Here is a 22,210-nt window from a genome sequence, read left to right on the forward strand (position 1 = left end):
ATGAGAGTTCTGTGTGCCACGTTTGCTTCTGTGCTGGTACGGCTGTACCAAAAGCTCCAATTTCATTTTCTTTCTATTGAGTGTTTGGGTTCATTCCAAGGTTCCAATCATTTTGCAATAAGGTGGCTTCTCTTGGTTTGCAATTATAGGGCCAATGACCCATCAATCATTGTTTAGTTTTGGTTCCACCCCTTTCCCCAGGGCTCTGGGAGAAGAGGGAGCCATTTTAGGTCAGTCTTGCATTGGAAAGCTTAGCTACAGGACGTGGATTAGCTCCACCTGTAGAGAAGCTTCATTTCTCACAGCATCCGGGGGGAATTTCAGGGGAAAACAGTTCCAAAGGACTCCAGCTGGAGACTCTATAAAGCCTTGACTGGTAGGTCTACTCGGCACCCAAGAAGCAGTTTGGAGCCGGAAGTAGAGCCCACACCAGCAAAGTTTAGAAAGTAGATTCCCCAAGGAGGGGTTAAAAAGGGTTTTCCTTTTAAAGAAAAGAAACAGTTCACGAAGCCAGTCGCCTGTCCCTTGTGGACAAGATTAAGAAAGCCACCAGTTGATTCAAAGCCTTGAAATATTTGCTTGGCCTGTTGAAGATCTGTGAAGCATTTGTTTAATTTGTTGAAGACCTAAGCAATAATAAAGGACTTTGTTAAAGCTTTTAAAGACTCTGTATAGGAAAATCCTTAGGGCCACTCACCCGCTGGGCACAAAGAGCACGTCCTGTTCAAAAGCCAATTGCTATAGGCCCAGCACGTGACAGCACAGCTTCAATTCTATCGTTGGTGGAATTCAAAATGCTCTTTGTTTGTAGGTGAACTATAAAGCCCAGCAACTACACCTCCCAAATAACAAAATCACCACACACACCACCAACCCTACCAGTATTCAAATTTGGGCTTATCGGATATTTGTGCCAAATTTGGTCCAGTGAATTAAAATACACCCTGTGTATCAGATATTTACATTACCTTTCATAACAGCAAAATTACAGTTATGAAGTGATAACGAAAATAATTTAATGGTTGGGGGTCATCACAACATGGGTGTATTAAGGGTCGCAACATTAGAAAGGTTGAAAAGCACTGGCTTAATGCCACGCAATCATGGGAGCTGTAGTTTTGCAAGTTATTTAGCCTTCTCTGCCAAAGGGTGCTGGTGCCTCACCAAACTCCAACTCATATGCCTTCAAATCATTTCTGATTTAAAGAGACCCTACTACCCTCCTCGCTTGGGCTTTCTTAAGGTTTGCTCAGAGAAGGCATGCTTTTGCATTCCTCTGCAGCTGAGAGTGTGTGGCTTTACTCAAGGTTTCCATGACCAAGCAGGAGATTTGCACCGTTGTCTCCCAGAGTTGTAATCCAACACTTAAACCATGACACCTCACTGGCTCTGCCATATATACTACCAGAAAAAAACTCAAATGTTACACATACAATATCATTTAGCAGTGCCTTGCTTACTGAAGAAGAAAAAAAAAGGATTTCAAGTCATCCATGTATTATAATGAGTTCCTGTCAAACTCTGAAATGTACACAATACAATTCTGAGCTGGTTGCTTTTCCTTCCTGCTGTATTTCCAGAAGTTTTCAGCTTGTCATGAAAGAAGAGATAAAGCAATATCTCCCAAAGGGGCTGGAAAAAAAGAAGCCAGCCTGCAAGCAGTAGAGCAAGTTAAATGCTTCTCAAGCATGCTGATATACCTACAGATGACACTCATGGCTTGCTTCCTTCTCTTCTCTTCTACCGATGTCTCATCGACTGCCGGAAGCCTTATTTTAGGAATGAGCAGGAGTGGGTGCGAGAAACTGAAAGACGTGCAGGGGTGGTTGCCAGGCAACTATCCATATCTATCCCCACTCCCATTGATCCATTCCCCTTTCCCCCTTGCTGAGTTGACTACAGCTGTGTCTAAATTGGGTACATCTACACTGGCCATTTAATGCAGTTTAAAGATGGCTTTATAGTGTGATGATTATACAGTGCTCTTTAAGAACTTTCAACCACAATAATACTCTGAAATGGAGCCCTTCTGTGTGCATCAGGGCTCTATCATATAAACTACACTGCATGGTGAAAGTGACTCCACAGATTGTACATCTCTTTGTGGACACCCAGAACGCTCCACTGATCCACAAATGTGCATTCAGTTTTTTTTTTAAATAGTTCAAGGCTAGTATGTGCAGTGTGTGTCAGCACTATCTGTCTTCTGAATCAGTTACGGGACTTACATCATAACCATCCACACAATAAAACTGCTTCTTTCTATTCTAGTTTGACTCTGGATTAAGCGGTCAGTGTAGATGTGCCTCAGAACAACTGGGACCAAAGGGGAACCAGGGCTTGAAGCTGACATACTCCAGAGCGGAATCACCTCTAACTTTAAACACCACACCAGCTGGGTAAAATCAGCAAGCAGTTTATTTAGGAATACATGTAGCCAAAGCAGTAAAAAGTGATCCACAGTAAAAGTAATCCAGTTTAGTTCATCAGATACAAAGGAAGACAGGAATAAAGACTACAAGGAAATTCATGAAACTAGGCACTCGAATCCATGAGCAGTACAGAAGCATTACTTACTTTTACTTACTTACTTACTTAGGCGAGCCCTCGTAGTCCGAGGAAGATGGTCCTCCAAGTTTGGTGTCCTGGCGGTGGGTTCGTAGGTGACTGTGGAGCCCTATTCTTGATCTGCATCTTCTTCCGCAGTGAGGGCATTGGTTTCCAGGTGGAAGGCAGTCTCGGACGGGGTTGGCTTGGCGCGCCTTCCTCTTGGTACATTTCTCTCTTTCACCCTCCATTCGTGCCTCTTCAAATTCTGCAGCACTGCTGGTCACACACACCTGACCTCCAGATGGAGCTCTCAAGGGCCAGGACTTCCCAGTTCTCAGTGTCTATGCCAGAGATTTAAGGTTGGCTTTGAGCCCATTTTTAAATCTCTTTTCCTGCCCACCAACATTCTGTTTTCCATTCTTGAGTTCGGAGTAGAGCAACTGCTTTGGGAGACTGTGGTCGGGCATTCAGACAATGTGGCCGCTCCAGCGGAGTTGATGGCGGAGGACCATCACTTCAATGCTGGTGGTCTTTGCTTCTTCTAGCACGGTGACGTTTGTCCGCCTGTCTTCCCAAGAGATTTGCAGGATTTTCCGGAGGTAGCGCTGATGGAATCATTCCAGGAGTTGCATGTAACGTCTGTAGACAGAAGCATATCCCATAGGTAAAACATGAGCTAGGCAGACCTTGGTACATAAAACTTGTCATTGTCCCGATGTTGCCTCAACTGAAGCAATCATCTCTCACACATCATTATAAACTCTTCCCTGACTCCAAAACTGCTAGGAACAGATTCTTTGTTAGTTTCCGTTTACTATCTATCTTCTGTTGAATCTAAGCTGAGTGTCTTAGTTGCGACCCAGACTGTCTCCGTTTACTAAAACTTCTTTTCATGTTCAAGGTCTTGCTCCCCTCATCAACTTCTGCACCTGGTACCTCAAAATCAGCATCATTCTCAGATAACTGACCAGGGAACTGCAGTGAAAGGCCTTTCCTAAGCCCAGGACCTTGAAAATCTTCTTGCAGTGACTCAGGCCACTTTGGCTCTCTTTTAAACTGCATTCAGGCCCAAGAGACCCCTCACCTCCAAATCCACCAGACCCTGACCTAGGCACTAAATCAACATCCCCATTCCCCTCATGAACATCAACATGAACATCATCCCCATTCTCATCATAAATATCAACATGAACATCAGACACAATTACAGGCTGAACAGGCTGAAATACAACAGAAGCTTTGATATAGTGATCCCAGAGGGCAGCAATTTTTTTGGGGGGGGGGGGATCTGTGGTGGATGAAGGCCCATTTCCAACCAAGGTGATTCCTTTCCTAAAAGAAATGGGTGCATAACGGAGTAAGGGAGTGATTCTGTGTACCCCTGCACAACTGAGTTCCTGATGTTCAAAATCTAAGTAAAGATTCAAAGAATTTCACAAGCCTTCCTAAGCAAAACAGGTCTACGTCACGAATGCCGGGAGGGGAGAAGCAGTGAATAAGGCTATAAATACTCGTGCTGAGAGATGCTCTGGAAACAATTGTTATAAACCACCAAAGCACAGCTTGAGTGGTTTGTGATGTCACGAGAATCATGGTGTGTATTTATATCCTAGCAATTCATAATAATTTGTACTCATGCCCTATCATCTCTCCTCACAAAATACAATGTAGTGGAGAGAAGCAATCATAAATAGAATGTTATTGGATCTGACATGACATGATATAATGTGTTATCTAAGTGGGGGCATTCAGGAGAGGGCATTTTAGGAGCCGAAGCCCAGAAATGCAGGTAGAGCTGGATTTGCTGTGGAGGGAAAAGCATTTTGAAGCATTTCAGTTTCCAGAGATGTTGCCTCATTGGGTCTTCATATATAAAGATCCATAGATAGAATTGTGCTAAGATCGCAGTGAACAAAAGATAGTTTAATTATCCCAGATCAATGTTTTTGGGGTGCAGCTACTGACAGGGATAAAAATAGGACATTGCCCTCTCAAAAAGGGGAACAAATGGATGCACAGAATATTTATTTGAGGGTCAATACTATTTTTTGTGCCTACTATATCAACTTTTGGTTGAGGGTCAATATCAAATTATATTCAAGTTATCATACAACAATGAAACAATAATACAAATTCTATAATACAATATATCTTATAGTAAAGGTTTCCCCTTGACATTAAGTTGGTGCTCATCTCCATTTCTAAGCCAGAGAGCCAGCATTGTCTATAGACACCTCCTAGATTATGTAGCCAGCATGATTGCATAGAGTGCCGTTACCTTCCTTCAGAAGTAGTACCTATTGATCTACTTGCATTTGCATGTTTTCGAACTGCTAGGTTGGCAGAAACTGGGGCTAACAGCAGGAGGTCACCCTGCTCCCCGGATTCAAACTGCCGACCTTTTGGTCAGCAAATTCAGCAGCTCAGCAGTTTAACCCGCTGTGCCACCAAGGAATAGCTATTATACTTATGCTCTCAATATTATTACCAAAGGCTAAACAATGCACTTGGTTGATTTCATAGGGGAAAAGATTTACACAAAAGCTGAGGTTAACTCTGGAAAGATTTCCTAGCATTCTGTTCCAATCTTCACCAGGGCAACGTTGTGTGTACTCGCATTCTGCGGGGTGAAATCTAAGTTCGGGCCTCTCTGTAATAGTGTGCGATGAATTATGCAATTTCATATCATGTTGCGAACAAAAGTAACAGGAGACGAATCCAAAGCAAACTTAGTTCTGAGAAAAAAGGATGTGTAGTGTCAAATGCACATGCTCAGGTTCCAGGAAATATTTCTTGTTCTGCAGTACAAAATTTCTATAACAGAATCCCAATTTTTCTTGATATGCATAAAATGACATTTGGGGTCTTAATGAGAATGGATACCCCAAATTTGCAGGTGGAAAGGGGAAATTATCTCGGGAGAAGGAGTGAACATTACTTAAAACCATCAGAGAAATTTCTGGTCAACTTTTATCTAGTTTTGCAGGGGAGGAATCACATTTTCTATCCTAGTGGTTCTTAACCTGTGGGCTGCAGACCACCAGTGGGCCACAAGGATGATAATCTGGTCCGCAAGCCTCCTTCCTATTTATTTTATTTATTTTAATTCTGCTCCTTTCATGCCGCCTGCCACACCTTCCTTGTCGCTGACCATGGCATATGTTCTGTATCAGAAACTAAAGTTGATATGGTCTATCCAGTGCAATTTTCTGAATCAGCACCCCAAACTGAATCTAAAGTTGACTAAAATTCGTAACCCTTTAGTTACTAATGTTGGAGAGTGGTCCCTGGTCAAAGTGGTCTCTAGTCAAGTGGTCCCCAGTCAAAAAAAGTTTGGGAACCACTGGTCTATCCTCATCCTCATTTATGATTTGAAATATTCTGTGCACTAAATTTGTTATAGTTTGTAAAAATCACCTTTTTGGACTACAGCTCCCATGCTGATTTGTCCTCAGATGTTGCGAGTTTGTAATCCAACTAGCAATTTGCTTTCCAAACAGTGCATTGCACAGAATTGAAAGCTGATCACTCTTCCCTAAGAGAGAAAATAGATGTCTTTTTGAAACATCTCAGACAAGCTGGAATGTGTCCAGAGGAGGACGACTAAAATGATCAAGGGTCTGGAGAACAAGCCCTATGAGGAGCGGCTTAAGGAGCTGGGCATGTTTAGCCTGAAGAAGAGAAGGCTGAGAGGAGATATGATAGCCATGTATAAATATGTGAGAGGAAGCCACAGGGAGGAGGGAGCAAGCTTGTTTTCTGCTTCCCTGGAGACTAGGACGCAAAACAATGGCTTCAAACTACAAGAAAGGAGATTCCATCTGAACATGAGGAAGAACTTCCTGACTGTGAGAGCCATTCAGCAGTGGAACTCTCTGCCCCGGAGTGTGGTGGAGGCTCCTTCTTTGGAAGCTTTTAAACAGAGGCTGGATGGCCATCTGTCAAGGGTAATTTGAATGCGATTTTCCTGCTTCTTGGCAGGGGGTTGGACTGGATGGCCCATGAGGTCTCTTCCAACTCTTTGATTCTATGATTCTATGATCCCTTTCTTTCATAGCAAAAGGGTGAAGGATCCAAAACAGTGATGAGACTGTCCGTAGAATACATGCCACCCCTCAATAAAGAAAATGGGAGATTCCAGGGAAAGACAGAATATTGCAATAGAGAGAGAGAGAGACCCTCCAAGAGTGAAACATTTGGTACTTCAGCCTTCCAAATTGCTATGCCAAGAGGCAAGGACTGTGAGGTCTTCTCCTCTCCTACCTCCTTCCTTGACTCCCAGCTTTAAGTGCCACTAGTAGATAGGTCATTCTCTGAACTTATGGTGGACATTCCTTATTCTCTCTATGGAGTTATGGGCCTCAGTGTTAAAGTGCAGTTCTTTAGCTGGTGTCCCTTTAAAAGAGGGTCACACCTGAAAGCCAAGTCTAATCCTCCTCATCAGGAGGAGGTGGCTGCTGTTGTGTTTGTTTTGTCTTACATCCCCTGTTAGAGCTGGCTAGCTGCTCACCTTGCCTGCGGTGAAGGCAGACTTTATCTTCCATGTCTGCTCTTGTAATCCTGGATAATCTCCTTCATTTGAATATACACCGAAGAAAGCCCTTCGCTCTTGTGGAGCTCTTGATGCAGTTCCAGGGACGGACCTTACTCTGAGCCTAGAAGGGGACCCACCTTCTCCTTGAACCAGATTCTTATTCCTTTTACAGTCGTTGCGATGCGAAAGTGAGATACCAAGGACATAATAACTTCCATAGCAACCAACTGTGAAGGCACAAACAAGAGATTATGATTCAGGTGGGGAATAAACAGTAGAGACACAGATGAATCCTTCAAGAACATGTTTTCGCGCCAATGTCCTTTGTAATAAAGAACCAGTGAACAGAAATATATGGGAAATGTAGATTCAAAAAGGCTGAATCATTCCTCTCCATAGGTTGTTTTTCATCTTTCCATAAGGCGTCAAGCTGTCCTTTAAATCTGCTCTGCATTATATTGCCAAAGTAATAGATTGAAAACTAAAGTATTTTTACACTTTCTACTTCTTTCTCAGAGATTTTAAGATATTTTGACATTATCTCTCCTTCCCAATCTCTCTTTTTTGCAGTTAAAACAAAAGGTGTATTATTGGGGTGGAGCGAAGTAGAAGGAACAGGAGAGAGAAAATTGGAACCAATTTTTACATTCATAGCTACATGCTATTTCCCAGAATTGTACCACAGAATCTATATAATCTAGACCATCCGTTCATGGCATAGTGCCTTCCAGATATATCTGACTATATTCTTTCATCATTCTCATAGGCCAAGATCTTTCTATTTAAACAGGGCATCATTTTTTAATTGGCTGGGGTAGTGCAATTGATAGGTTTTGATGGGCTTTTAATTGTGATAAAATACGTTTGTATTTTAGAATGTTTATAGTTTCAATATAGGATGCAAACAGTTTTAATATAGGGTGTGAACCATTTGGTTGAATAGTGGGCCTTAAATTAAATATGTAAATGCTGGGCAACCTAATTAATGCTGCAAATTGCTTCTGGTGTGAGAGAATCAGCCGTCTACTCAGGGAGCATATTACTCCTCTGTTGCGCCAGCAACACTGGCTGCCAGTTTGCTACTGGGCACAATTCAGAGTGCTGGCATTAGCCTATAAAGCCCTAAACGGTTCTGGCCCTACTTACCTCTCCGAACGCATCTCCTCCTATGAACCGACTAGGACACTAAGATCATCTGGGGAGGCCCTGCTCTCTGTCCCGCCTGCATCACAGGCTTGCTTGGCAGAGACGAGAGACAGGGCCTTCTCAGTGGTGGCCCCTCGGCTGTGGAACGCCCTGCCTGCAGATATCAGATTGGCCCCCCTCCCTCCTGGCGTTTCGGAGGAAAGTGAAGACCTGGCTGTTCGAACAAGCATTTGATTAAACAGTGTAATTGAACATAGGAATGGAATAATCGATGATGAGACTGGATTCTGATTTTACTGTTGAGGCGCTAATTATTGTTATTCTGATGTTTAATGATTTATGTTATAATTGTTTTAATTTCCCTATACTTGTCTCATGATGTTTTGTATCGATGTTGTTCACCGCTTTGAGTCGCCTGAGGGCTGAGAAAAGCGGTATATAAATAAAGAAATAAATAAAATAAATATACAGACGCTGCCCAGGGTACACATGAATGTGTTACGATCCTGCGGGGAGCCTTCTCTCATGTCCCTCATACCATGTCCCAGTATCTCTAATGGTTGATACCTGATGAGAAACTCCCCCCTGGGCACACAGAAGACTGGGTGACTTGGGACATTTAATATAATGCCAAGATCTTAACTTTGTGCTTTTAAATACATTATAACTGTACCCCCAATTTGCTTCTGACGCAATAAATAAATATCTGATTAATGCTGGCTATAATTCATCCGAAGAGAAACAGATAGATTAAAAAAAGGATGATATAGATCAGGATGGGGAAAATGTAGCCCATGAGGTACATGTGCCCCATATGTCCTAAAGACTCCCTCCAAATGATAGATTACAGTAAACGAAATCCCCTAAATGACAAGTCATGTCTCTTTGGGGAGCCTCTGCAGAGTATAATTTGCCATTTTGGAAACATTTGGACAAGATAAGGGTTCTGAAGGTCTGTGTGGCCCACAAAGATCCAGGGGAGGATAAAATGGATCTTGGCTCAAGATAGAAATGGCCTCAATAAGGTAAAAGCTTCCCCTGACATTAAGTCTAGTTGTGTCCAACTCTAGGGGGTGGTGCTCATCTCCATTTCTAAGCTGAAGAGCTGGCGTTGTCCATAGACAACTTCAAGGCGATGTAGCCAGCATGACTGCATGAAGCATCGTTAACTTCTCACAGAAGTTCTACCTATTGATCTATTCACACTTGCATGTTTTTGAACTGCTAGGTTGGCAGAGAGGAGCCCCTGGTAGTGCAGTGGGTTAAGCACTGAGTTGCTGAGCTTGTTGACCAAAAGGTCACAGGTTCAAATCTGGGGAGTGGTGTGAGCTTCTGATGTCAGCACCAGTTTCTGCCAAGCTAGCAGTTCGAAAACATGCAAATGTGAGTAGATCAATAGGTACCGCTCCAGCAGAAGGTAACGGCACTCCATGCAATCATGACCTTGGAGGTGTCTATGGACAATGCCAGCTCTTCGGATTAGAAATGGAGATGAGCACCACACTCCAGAGTTGGAAACAACTGGATTTCATGTCAGGGGATAACCTTTACCTTTACTTAGGTTGGCAGAAGCTAGGTCTAACAGCGGGAGCTCATCCCACTCTGTGGATTTGAACCACCAACCTTTTGGTCAGCAAGTTCAGCAGCTCAGTGGTTCAACTTGCTGTGCCACCCGGGAGCCTATATTTGGTCACCATCATGTAGCTTGCCAAACCTTACTGGATGCCCAACATCCTTCACCACTGGCTACTCTCACTGGAGTTGATGGAGGCTTAACCTGGATGGGTTTTATTCTCATCCATATTCTTACATGGCTACAAAACTAAAACAACAACCAAACTAAGATGGGGCTAGGAAAACAGAGAGTTTGCAGATAACACCAAAACCTACTCTTACTGCTAGTTTTTAAAATGTCTTGGCCCCTGAGTGTGATAAGCTAAGTAAAAAATTGATGGGTGGCATGTAAAACACGGGGGCCTTCCTCCTTCTCAAATGCATAGACACATGTTGTCCATTTCATGTTCATATATATTTCATGCAACATATGCATTTATTATGACATGGTGATGTTTCTTTCCCTCTTTGTATGCATTCTTGTGCGCATATTTTTGAACGGTTCCTTGTAGTTTTTATAAATAGCTTTCATTTGTTAGGGCAATAGGGTACACAATGCCATCTGATTTTAACTGTGCATTTTAATCTTATCAAGATCATTGTTGTTCACTGTTTTATTATGTGTTTTAGTTTTAAGTGTTGCTGTATACTGACATCAGAGACCTAAAAGATTGTTTATATTTTAAATAAGCAAGCCAATAAAATATTTGCATTTAAGTCGATCTTAATTTTAATGAGTTTGTTGAGATTTTAAAGGGATGTTTAAGGTTCAATGAAAATAAAAAGAGGATGGGATAGCTATGGGAGCATCTATTGCCCCATTTCTGCTGCTTTAGCACTTGGAAACTTGGAGTGAATTAGCTCTGATATCTGCACTTAATTTGGAACATCCCTGTACCCAGTTTCCCAAAATCTCCCCTTCTTATATAATCTCAATTCACTTGCACTTACGCGATCCCTCGTTGTCCAAGTAGGATAGTCTTCCAGGATCAGTGTGCTGGCGGTGGGTCCGTAGGTGACTGTGGAGCCCTATTCTTGATCTGCATCTTCTCCCGCAGTGAGAACATTGGTTTCCAGGTGGAAGGCAGTTCTGGTCGGGGTTGGCTTGACGCACCTTCCTCTTAGCACATCCCTCCATTCATGCCTCTTCAAATTCTACAGCACTGCTGGTTGCAACTGACTTCCAGCTGGAGCACTCAAGGGCCAGAGCTTCCCAGTTTTCAGTGTCTATTCCAGAGTTTTTAAGGTCGGCTTTGAGCCCATTTTTAAATCTCTTTTCCTGTCCACCAACATTCCTTTTTCCATTCTTGAGTTCAGAGTAGGGCAGCTGCTTTGGGGGACAATGGTCAGGTATCCGGACAACGTGGCTGGTCCAGCGGAATTGATGGCAGACCATCGCTTCAATGCTGGTGGTATTTTCTTCTTCCAGCACGCTGACATTTGTCCGCTTGTCTACCCAAGAGATTTGCAGGATTTTCCGGAGGCAGCGCTGATGGAATTGTTCCAGGAGTTGCATATGATGTCTGTAGATAGTCCACATCTCGCAGACATATAGCAGGGTTGGGAGGACAATAGCTTTATAAGCAAGCACCAATGATCTCAATAAAGTGGTAATGAACCCCAATCTATGAAAGTGGCTACTTTCAAAAATTAAACAAGCAGTCGTCAGCCTGGAGATGATGGAAACAGTGCTCATCATTTGCTCAACCATGTAATATAGTAGTTTCAGAATGTCATGTATTGATGTGTCTACCACTTTGCAAAACATTTTCAGTAAACAGTAGGTCCTCCATATCCACTGATTCCACATCTCCAAATCTACCCTACTTGTGGCTCAAAAATATTTGAAAATTAACAAAGTGTATTGGCTGGAGCAACCAGCATGGGATTGTTTGTGGCTCACTCTTTATTTATTTTATTTATTTCATATACTTATATCCCACCCTTCACATGAGCATCAGAGGATGCTAACAGCATAAATACCATAAAAAATACAATTCACAATAAAATCATTTTAAAACATTATACAACATCATCAGTAAAATTTAACAATAAATTAATAGATTAACGTGCCAGTAAAACCAAGCCGAGCCGGGAGAATCCAGATTGCAAAATCCAAATTTCCAAATTTCCTTTTCCTCTTGCCGCTGGCCTCTAATCAAACGCCTGGCCCCAGAGCCAGGTATTCAGTTGTCTTCTAAAGGACAGGGGGGAGGTGGCCAACCTGATATCCTTAGGGAGAGAGTTCCACAGACGGGGGCCACTGCCGAGAAGGCCCTGTCTTTCGTCCCCACCAACCATATTTGTGATAATAGTGGGATCGAGAGCAGGGCCTCTCCTGGTGATCTTAAGCTTCGTGATGGTTCATAGCAGGAGATACGTTCGGACAGGTAATGTGGGCCAGAACCGTTCCGGACTTTAAATGTTAAAACCAGCTCTTTGAATTGTGCCCGTAAACTAATCAGCAGCCAGTGGAGCTGGTGCAACAGAGCCAGTTCATGCATGGTTTGTTGGCTTGTGGTTGATTCATGAAATGCTCATTGATATGCAATTCTCAGTCCTCAGCATTTTATATAAGGAACTTCCACAGATTTTGGTATCTGTGACAGGCCCTGAAAGCAATTTCCCACAGATACGGATGGCCAAGTGTATAGTGTTCCTACACTAGCTAGGAACTGGAAAGACTTCTAAAGAAAGAAAATGGGGTTGGACATCAGAAACATGGTGCCAAGTTCATGCCATTTTCTGTTGTGAATTAAACCCCTTTCTGGATTCTGAGCCCAAACTGAAATGTAATGAATGTGATTTGTGCTATGTCTTCTGAAGTATGTCCATCACGGTTCATTCCCCACTGCCCCTTTTGTTTGGACAGCTATGCTCAACAGAAATTGTATCAGGTGTTGCAAAATAGATTTGCACTGCTTTTGATCCAATTTGGCACTTAGACACTGTACTCAGTGACAGTAATGTTTTTGACATTCCAGATTTTTTTAAAAAAAAAATGAGCAGAGAAGAATTGGTCCGTCAATAGTATCAACAGGAGGGCTGACCTTGTACTGATTTCCTTCTATGTTTCTTGTTGCAGTTCCTCCCCAGATTATCAATATCACATCAGACATTGCAGTTAATGAAGGCAGCAGTGTAACCCTCTTGTGCTTGGCATTTGGGAGACCAGAACCCACAGTCACATGGAAGCATCTCTCTGGCAAAGGTAAGATATTTCTCTGAAGTGTGGAGATGGGGAATCCATGCACAAGCAACCAGGAGAGAGGGACAAAAAAGTACTGAATTGTATAGGGAGAAAAGACTAATATTCTGTTGCATTGTGTACCTCTTTGTGGACAATCTAAGGGATGTGATATGTTTTGTAACAGAAAGCTGGAGACATAGAAAATTGTTTTATTCAATTGGTCATTGGTGGGGGTATTCGGAGTATGGCCATTTCATATTTTTTTTGTATTGTGTGAGGGTGTTGTTGGGTCTGACATGTAATGAAAAATCCATAGGTTATGACTTGATATGCAAATGACCACCGAATACCAGGTAGAAATATTTTTCAGCAAGAGGATGATGGGCCTGCCTTGTGACAAAATAGCAGCAACTGCAAAGAAAAATGCATAGTATGTGTCAGCTTGATACATATTGTCCACCCTGACGTTTCATTTAAATGGGTTCAATTTAAATGGCCTTAATTGTAGTGATCTAAAGCAATGTTGTGTCTCATTCTTGAGTATTTTCTATTTTAGATTCATGATATGGCAAATGATTGGCCACAATTTGAAGTTGTAGCCAGGTCAGAGTCACCTAATGGCTCTTGAAGAATTTCGCATTTGAGGGTCAAGTTATGAATTGTGGAGGAGATCCTGGTAGAATACAATTTTTCAGATTACTGTGATGTTCAATGTATTGTCGAAGGCTTTCATGGCTGGAATCACTGGGTTGTTGTAGGTTTTTTTCGGGCTGTATGGCCATGGTCAAGAGGCATTCTCTCCTGACGTTTCGCCTGCATCTATGGTAAGCACCCTCAGAGGTAGTGAGGTACTGTGATGTTGTTAATCATGTTTCCAGAATTTTCCCCAAATTTTGTCATTCTGAATCTCTTGGTTTTCTTTATGAATTAGAAATGAAGCATTAGGAATTTTTCATTGTTTACCAGATGTTGTTTAGAACATACCGTACATCCTGCTTGCCATAGCTCTTGGCGCATTCAGCTCTTCTACACCCATCTTCCATTCTTTTGCTTATAGAATTACCAACACACATTTCCTAGGAAAATAAAAGCAAATAAAAAGCAAAAGAAAACAAAAACCCCAAAGCCATATTGATAGAATTGTGTAGATTCTCTGTGTGTGTGTGTTGTGATGTATCAGAGCATGTGCAAGTACCAATGAAATATAGCAGAGTGAAGTAGGGCAAGAATCTCAGTCTAATTGAGCACAGTTGCGCCATGTTCGCCTCTCTCTCTTTCTCTCTCTTTTAAAAAAATATAGGTTTATCTCCCCGCACTGCTTCATCAATACATGCATTCACAACAGCGATACAAATTGGAAGTGGAAAACATAAAATGAACTGGGGAGGGGTTTGAATGCTGGAGCAAGTGAGCATGCTCCCATTCTGTCATCATTTTTTTTTTTTAGAAATTCTCTTGGAATCCAGGAGGGAATACACAATATACAGAACCAGAAAAACAAAGTAGTAGGGCAAATGAAATCAACTTGCAATATTAGAAGCACAATTCAACTGGGCAAATTAGTCATGTAGTGGTCAAATTAGTCATGCTCAGCACTTCTAATTTAATAGGGATTATTTAGCAACATGGAACATGTAAAAGAACACACAAAGTGTGGCCTGGGCACTGCATGAAGGATCCTGGAATGACCTCTTTGGCCTCTGAAGTCCCTCAAAAGCCATCCCACCAAGTTTTCCAACACTTAGTGATTTTAAAAGTTGTGATTTTCAAATGTTTTTGCCTGAAAAATGTGTAGAAAATCCCCAAACATATAAAAGCATGGCCAAAAACCATTTCCAAGTCAACTGCACTAACCTATCAGAAAAAATGATGAACCAACCTGGGCACAGCATTTTATTTGAGAACACAGAAATGTTGGACCACTCTCACAACCGCCATGTCAGACTACACAGAGAAACCATTGAAATCCACACGCATGTGGACAATTTCAACAGAAAGGAGGAAACCATGAAGATGAACAAAATCTGGCTATCAGTATTAAAAAAAACTCTAAAATTACAACAGCACAAGCACAGAGAGGAAACAAACAAGGACATCTAATCACCTCTCAACAAAAGTTTGCTCTAGGCACTGTCAGGCCATTATATGCTAATCAATCTCACAGTCACAATCCTGACTGTGAGAGCCGTTCAGCAGTGGAACTCTCTGCCCCGGAGTGTGGTGGAGGCTCCTTCTTTGGAAGCTTTTAAGCAGAGGCTGGATGGCCATTTGTCAGGGGTGATTTGAATGCAATATTCCTTCTTCTTGGCAGGGGGTTGGACTGGATGGCCCATGAGGTCTCCTCCAACTCTTTGATTCTATGATTCTATGATTCTAAGGTGGTCAGTTGAAACATTCACACCTAGCTCCAGCAGACAAGAGTCCTTTGTCTCAGCCTGGTCATTCCACAGATATATAAACCCTTTTTCCTAGTTCCACCAGACCTCACTACTTCTGAGGATGCTTGCCATAGATGCAGGCGAAACGTCAGGAGAGAATGCCTCTAGACCATGGCCATATAGCCCGAAAAAACCTACAACAACCCGGTTTATTTAATTATATTTATTTATTTACTGCCTTTCTCTGCTGCCTTTCTCAGTCCGAAGGCAACTCAAGGTGGCTTATGTTTCAAAACATGCTCAAATGTGGCTAAAAGTACACAATCTTGCTAAAGTGGAAAAAAAACATGAATTTAAACAAGATTTTTTTTTATCTGAGAGGACACATAACTAGGAACCTCAGTGTTCTCCAGTGTAAAAGCTACATTGGAGGACTTTGAGATGCCTAAATTGAAGATATTAATCATCATTGAATCCATAAATAATCAAATCCATAAAAAGTTATACCTGCAAAAACGGAGGGCTAATTCAAAATAATGACAGGGCGGAATACAATATTACTTTCTATTACCACTTTATGATGAGATGCAGAAGGAAATGCAGGTATTTGGGTTTGTTGTAAGGGACAGTGGTTTGCAGAGTGATCTGGAAATTGATCCCTGAGGAGTTTTCTTTCCCAGTTTAGATGATATATTAGTCAGGAAGTGAAATGAGAAATTTGCTCTGTCTCTCTGACCAAGTAAAACAAAAACAAGAAGCCCCTGACCCAATTCAGATATAGCTGAGAGACTAGTGCTATCTAGTGATGACAAGAGACTAACTTAACTACACATATATTAAGTCCAACTTGTTCTCTGTGGTTACTCAGTGATGATACGTTACACCCCTGTTTTTCAAGAATGGTAAACCCCAAAAGTGAACAAGCACACCAACAAATATTTTCCTTGGGCCCGCGTCTGCATCTGACACTCTGCCAAAAGGGTTTGAAAATGAGCACATTGTCCATGTGCTGAAAGTCCCTGTCTGTTTCAGCTCCAGCACTTCCTCCGCTTCCGAAGGATATTGTTCAGCACCGTGTTTGTAAAGAAGCTTTTCAGGGTCTTTGCATAAAAAGTGCTTAAGTAAACAAAAGCGACAGCTACCTTGGAATAGAAAAGCGCTTTCAGGAAGGAGCTCCTCATTTCTTCGATAGCCAAAGAAAGGAATGGATTATCTTTGAAAACATGCTCAAAGCAAGGAGCGCGCTTTTATAACAACAACAATGCATCATGTCTGTGTCTCGGGCTGCTTCTGTCCCAAGGCACTCGGTGGAGAGACACTGAAGATTAGAGACTCTTAGCCTCCTGTAAATTGGGTCAGCAGCACCCACCCCCTCCTAGAAATGCAGAGTTGCAATGTTTCCACAATCTCTTTGGGTCCTCTTAGGAACAAAATCCCACTTGACACATCCAGGCTCTAGGAGTGATGAAGTGGGAAACATTTTAGTTTCCAAATGAGCAAACCACTTTTAATAAAAGTCTGGCAGCAGGTTAAAATGCTCACATTTAACCTCACCCTCTTCCTTCTTATGAACTTGGAGTTTTAGAATATTTTCCATATATTCCACTGAACTCCCATTCTTGGGTTCCAGAGCTGTGTCATCTTGCTTTGGTGCTCACCATTTTTTTTTTCCTTTTCATCCTGGAAAGAAGTGATGAATGGAGTGCTGCAGGGTTCTGTCCTGGGCCTGGTCCTGTTCCACATCTTTACTATTGACTTAGATGAAGGATTAGAAGACAGGATCATCAAGTTTGCAGACAACACCAAATTGGGAGGGATAACCTATACTCCAGAAGACAGGAGCCGAATTCAAAATGGTCTTAACAGAGTAGAGAGATGGGCCAAAACTAACAAAATGAAGTTCAACAGTGACAAATGCAAAATATTCCGCTTAGGCAGAAAAATGAAATGAAAAGATACAGGCCTGGCTTGAGAGTAGTATGTGTGAAAAATTTATTTATTTATTTATTCAAAAGTTTTATATACCAGCCTTCTCACCTCTCTTGAGGGACTCAGGTCGGTTTCCAACCATAATATCACAGACAATCAATAAAACATTATAATTCATATTACAGTAAAACATTAAAACAGCAATTACAATCAATAACTACAATGGTCAGTTGTTACACTAAAATCGTTGTTCATCATCCTCCTTCCATATCTCAGGGTGTTGACTCATTCATCGAATGCCTGTCTCGATAGCCAAGTCTTCACCTGTTTCCTAAATGTCAGGATAGAAGGGGGGGGGGGTTCCGATCTCCAGTGGGAGAGAGTTCCAGAGCTGAGTGGCCACCACCGAGAAGGCCCTGTCCCTCGTCCCCACCAGACGCGCTTGCGAGGCCGATGGGACCGAGAGCAGGGCCTCTCCAGACGATCTTAATAATCTTGATGGGTCATAGTGGAGAATACGTTCGGAGAGGTAAACAGGGCCAGAGTTTTATATGTTGTCCTCATGGACAACATGTTAAAATGAGCCAACAATGTGATGTGGCAGCAAAAAAAGCCAATGGGATTTTGGCCTGCATCAATAAGAGTATAGTGTCTAGATCCAGGGAAGTCATACTAACCCTCCATTCTACCTTGGTTAGACCACACCTGGAATACTGTATCCAAATCTGGGCACCACAATTGAAGGGAGATGTTGACAAGCTGGAATGTGTCCAGAGAAGGATGACTAAAATGATCAAGGGTCTGGAGAACAAGCCCTATGAGGAGCAGCTTAAGGAGCTGGGCATGTTTAGCCTGAAGAAGAGAAGGCTAGGAAGAGACATGAAAGCCATGTATAAATATGTGAGAGAAAGTCATAGGGAGGAGGGAGCAAGCTTGTTTTTGCTTCCCGGGAGACGAGGATGTGGAACAATGGCTTCAAACTACAAGAAAGGAGATTCCATCTGAACATTAGGAAGAACTTCCTAACTGTGAGAGCTGTTCAGCAGTGGAACTCTCTGCCCTGGAGTGTGATGTAGGCTCCTTCTTTGGAGGCTTTTAAACAGAGGCTGGATGGCCATCTGTCGGGGGTGCTTTGAACACAATTTTCCTGCTTCTTGGCAGGGGGTTGGACTGGATGGCTCACGAGGTCTCTTAGAACTTTCAGATTCTATGATTCTAGTGCAGTGTTTCTCAACCTGGGGGTCGGCACCCCTGGGGGGGGTCATGAGGGGTTGTCAGAGGGGTCACCAAAGACCATCAGAAAACACAGCCAGCGAGTCCCTTCAAGGTATGGGGTTCTGTGTGGGAAATTTGGCCCAATTCTATCACTGGTGGGCTTCAAAATGCTCTTTGATTGAAAGTGAACTATAAATTCCAGCAACTACAACTCCCAAATGTCAAGGTCTATTTTCCCCATTTTCCACAGCCTTAGGAAGGTTGAGAACCAATGTTCTAGCCATTCCAGGTTGGTCATTTACCATAACAAGAAGCTTTGCATACACACAAAGCTTCTGGCATTGGACACCAGTGAGTCACTATTCCCAGTAGGTCTGAGAACGTCTCCTAAAAGTGCCAGAAGGCTCTCATCAATTTTCCTTCTTCCTCCTTTTTCCACTAATAACCTTGCAACTGCACCTGATCTCTATACATTACTTCAAACCTCCCTACTAAATATCTTCCATTCTGTCTTCTGTCTGCAATGTATAACTGTAATAAAGGACAAGCACACACTTTGGCTAAGAAAGCATCCAATCATGCAGATCCTTTTTGCAAAGAATTTTTAACCCCTCTCAGCCCTTCTACTCCTTGTCCTCTGTCTTACTGTAAGGTTTTATTTTTATCAGCATAGCCACTGGAAGGGTGGTGAAGGAAGGCTGGAGAAGCACAGATGTTTGGGCTGTAGCAGCATATATGTAGTAAGCAATGCAATAAACTGTGCTTGGACTAAGAAAACAGTCTTTGGCCAATCCTACTGTAGCCATTAGGCCTGGGTAACAACGCAAAAATTTGTTTCTAAAATCGATTTGTATTTGGGGGTTTTTTTTGTTTCGATATTTAAAATAATTACAAAATTTTCCCTTAAAAAAGTTCGGTATTTACGAAATTTCGTTAATATTTACAAAACATTTTGTAAAGATGGCGCCCTTTTTTTCAATATTTTTTCAATATTTTTTTCAATATTTTTTCAATATTTTTTCAATATTTTTTCAATATTTTTTCAATATTTTTTCAATATTTTTTCAATATTTTTTTAATTTAATTATTAATTTAGTAGAATAGGGAGGAGAAATTATTATTAAGGAGGGAAGGCAGGCACTCACTCTGGCGGGCCCTCAAGCGCTGCCGCCGAGTCGGGCCCGGCTCCTCCGAAGCAATGCGAAATTGGGAGAAGGGCTCCCCAAAGGCCATCTAGCCCAGCCCTCCGCTAAGGAATTGGGAGAACGAAGCACAGCCCTCCGCTAAGGAATTGGGAGAACGAAGCACAGCCCTCCGCTAAGGAATTGGGAGAACGAAGCACAGCCCTCCGCTAAGGAATTGGGAGAACGAAGCACACCCACCGCAAAGGTGTGGTGTGACTTCCGGTTCCGGTGATGGCGGGCGGCAGCAACAACACCGAGCTGCGCTAGCCTTCTGCTCAGAATCCTAAGGAATCCTTAGGAAAGAACCCCCTTGAACCATCAAAAATTGGGGGGGGGTGGTGAGACCGACACCAAAGGACGAGGTGTTGAGGCCCAGAACCCGAAGAACCAAGGGCTGAGAAGAACCAAGGGCTGAGAGTCGGGAGAGGCAGGAGGCGGAGGAAGGGAGCGCCGCGACTGTGACTGTGACTGGCTCCCCGAAGGAAGATACATACCAGCGTTGCTGGCCTCCTGGTGAGCTATCTGCCGGGCACCTCCCGCCGGCGGCCCCGCTGCCGCCTGGGTCCTGGACCACTGCGGAGCCCTGTCTGGCCCGGCGCGAGAGTTGGCGTGGTTGCCGCCCCGGCCGCCCTGGCCGCCATCTTGCCTGCAGCCGGGCCTTGCCCCTTGCTGCTTGCCACTCGCTGCTGCCGCGGTCAAGAAGTGACTGCAGACGGCCCTGAGGAGGGTGCTTGCCAACGCTGCAGCGGGCCTCCTGGCTGGCCGACGGTCCCGCCGCCGCCTGGGCCTTGGGATCGCTGCGGGGGTTCTGTCTGGCCCGACGAGAGCTCTGTCGCGGCCGCCATTTTGCCCGCCCGGGTCCTAGCGCCGTCGCGCTCCTGGCGAAAGCCCTGCGCCTCACGAAAAGCCTCGGCGTTGGGGGCCTTTTGAGCACTTTTTGCCCGCCCCAGGTCCTAGCGCCGCCGCGTTCCTGACGAAAGCCTGCGCTTGATGAAAGCCTCGGCGTTGGGGGCCTCTTGAGCCCAGGGAGGACCCAGCCGGACGCCGCTGCCACTCCCACAGCTGCCGGATCACCACCAGGCGCGGCTGCCTCGGCTGCAGCTACTGCGGCCGACACCATCATTGGGCCGTTGCCAGCGCTGTAGCCCGGAGAGATCGCTGCCTCCTGCTCAGGAAGGGATCGTCACCTGCAACGGCACCAGCCACGGAGCTGGGCCGACCAGACCATCTCCAGGCCGCCGCTGGACCGCTGGGCCGACCAGACCATCTCCAGGCCGCCGCTGGACCGCAGCCACCAGGCCGCTACGGCAGCCAGGTCGCAGCTGCAGTGACGCCGCCATTGCGGCCCCTTCCATCAGGCCGCTGCGGAGTGGTGGCCTCCCCTCACCAGGCCGCTGCGGAGTAGTGGCCTCCTTTGCTGCCTGACCGTTGCCGCCGCCGCCCGACGAGTTCATCACCATCCTGTCGTCATTGCCGTGGCTGGGGGGGTCGTCACCGTTTTCCATCTTATGATCCAGCCCCTCTTCCATCAGGCGGCTGTGGACTCACGGCCCCTCCCCGGCCCAAACTCCACCAGGGCAAAGCAACGAGTTGAGTAGACCCTTGTGCCGACCGTCCTTGTGTGGACCTCTCTTGTGTTGACCTTTAAGCTTGTGTAGATCTTTAAGCTGTGCTGACCGTCCTTGTGTGGACCTCTCTTGTGTTGACCTTTAAGCTGGTGTAGACCTTAAGCTGGCTTCCTCGCTGGTATTTACTGAGCAGAATGTGATTAACCATCTGTGTTGCCCCACCCCCGAGTTATCAACTCCGGAAGCATATCCGCTGGTTTACCAACCGTCTATAGTTTCATCGGGGTCATAGCAATATTTAGTTAACTACCATCATTATCACCCATAAGGGGTAATCGTATAATACCAACTACCACTTTCCTGGTTACCATTGTTGTCATCTGTCATCATTGTAATAAGAACGATTTAGAGCACCTAGGCGCCTGCCATTTGCTGCTAGATTGCACCAGCACTTTCACCCTTTCCCCGTCCCTCTGTGCCGCACTTTATATTGATAAGTAGAGCACTTTAGATCTAGCACGTTATTAAATGTGCCTTCGAATGTGTGTTGCTGCTAATTAATTTACGATCATTCACGCCCGCCAATGAACTGCTCCTGAAATCTAGGCACTTTAAGAACTGGACTATTGAAGCAGTCGGAACATCGACTACTACCCATATTGCTGCTACCCATGTGGCCCCCTGCCCCCCTTTGGTTACTATTTATGTTGCTCTGGAGTGGAGGCAGAAGAGGAGGTGGCCTGGAGCCTGTGATGGAGAGTGTGGTGGGGAGGGGGGGGGGGGGGAGGGGGAGGGGGGATGCTGGCAAGAACCAATAAACATAACAACAAGCGTAGGAGAAAGTAATCTTATAGCTCATAACTGCGGCATGGAGGGGGGGAGGTGTTCCACTAGCCGAGGGG

The 22,210-nt window shown here is 44.1% G+C and overlaps 1 protein-coding gene across 4 annotated transcripts in view; it reads left to right on the plus strand.

Annotated features, from left to right (window-relative positions):
• The window catches only part of LOC132782822 (opioid-binding protein/cell adhesion molecule homolog), a 1,106,315-nt gene that overhangs the window by 942,830 nt on the left and 141,275 nt on the right, over positions 1 to 22,210 (plus strand). For all 4 annotated transcript variants that reach the window (XM_060787768.2, XM_067470764.1, XM_060787767.2 and 1 more), the window contains one exon: positions 12,930 to 13,055. In XM_060787768.2, the coding sequence (XP_060643751.2) occupies positions 12,930 to 13,055 (126 nt within the window). The remainder of the gene's footprint in view (positions 1 to 12,929; positions 13,056 to 22,210) is intronic.

The sequence above is a fragment of the Anolis sagrei genome, chromosome 7 (assembly GCF_037176765.1).
Source record: "Anolis sagrei isolate rAnoSag1 chromosome 7, rAnoSag1.mat, whole genome shotgun sequence".
Taxonomy (NCBI): domain Eukaryota; kingdom Metazoa; phylum Chordata; class Lepidosauria; order Squamata; family Dactyloidae; genus Anolis; species Anolis sagrei.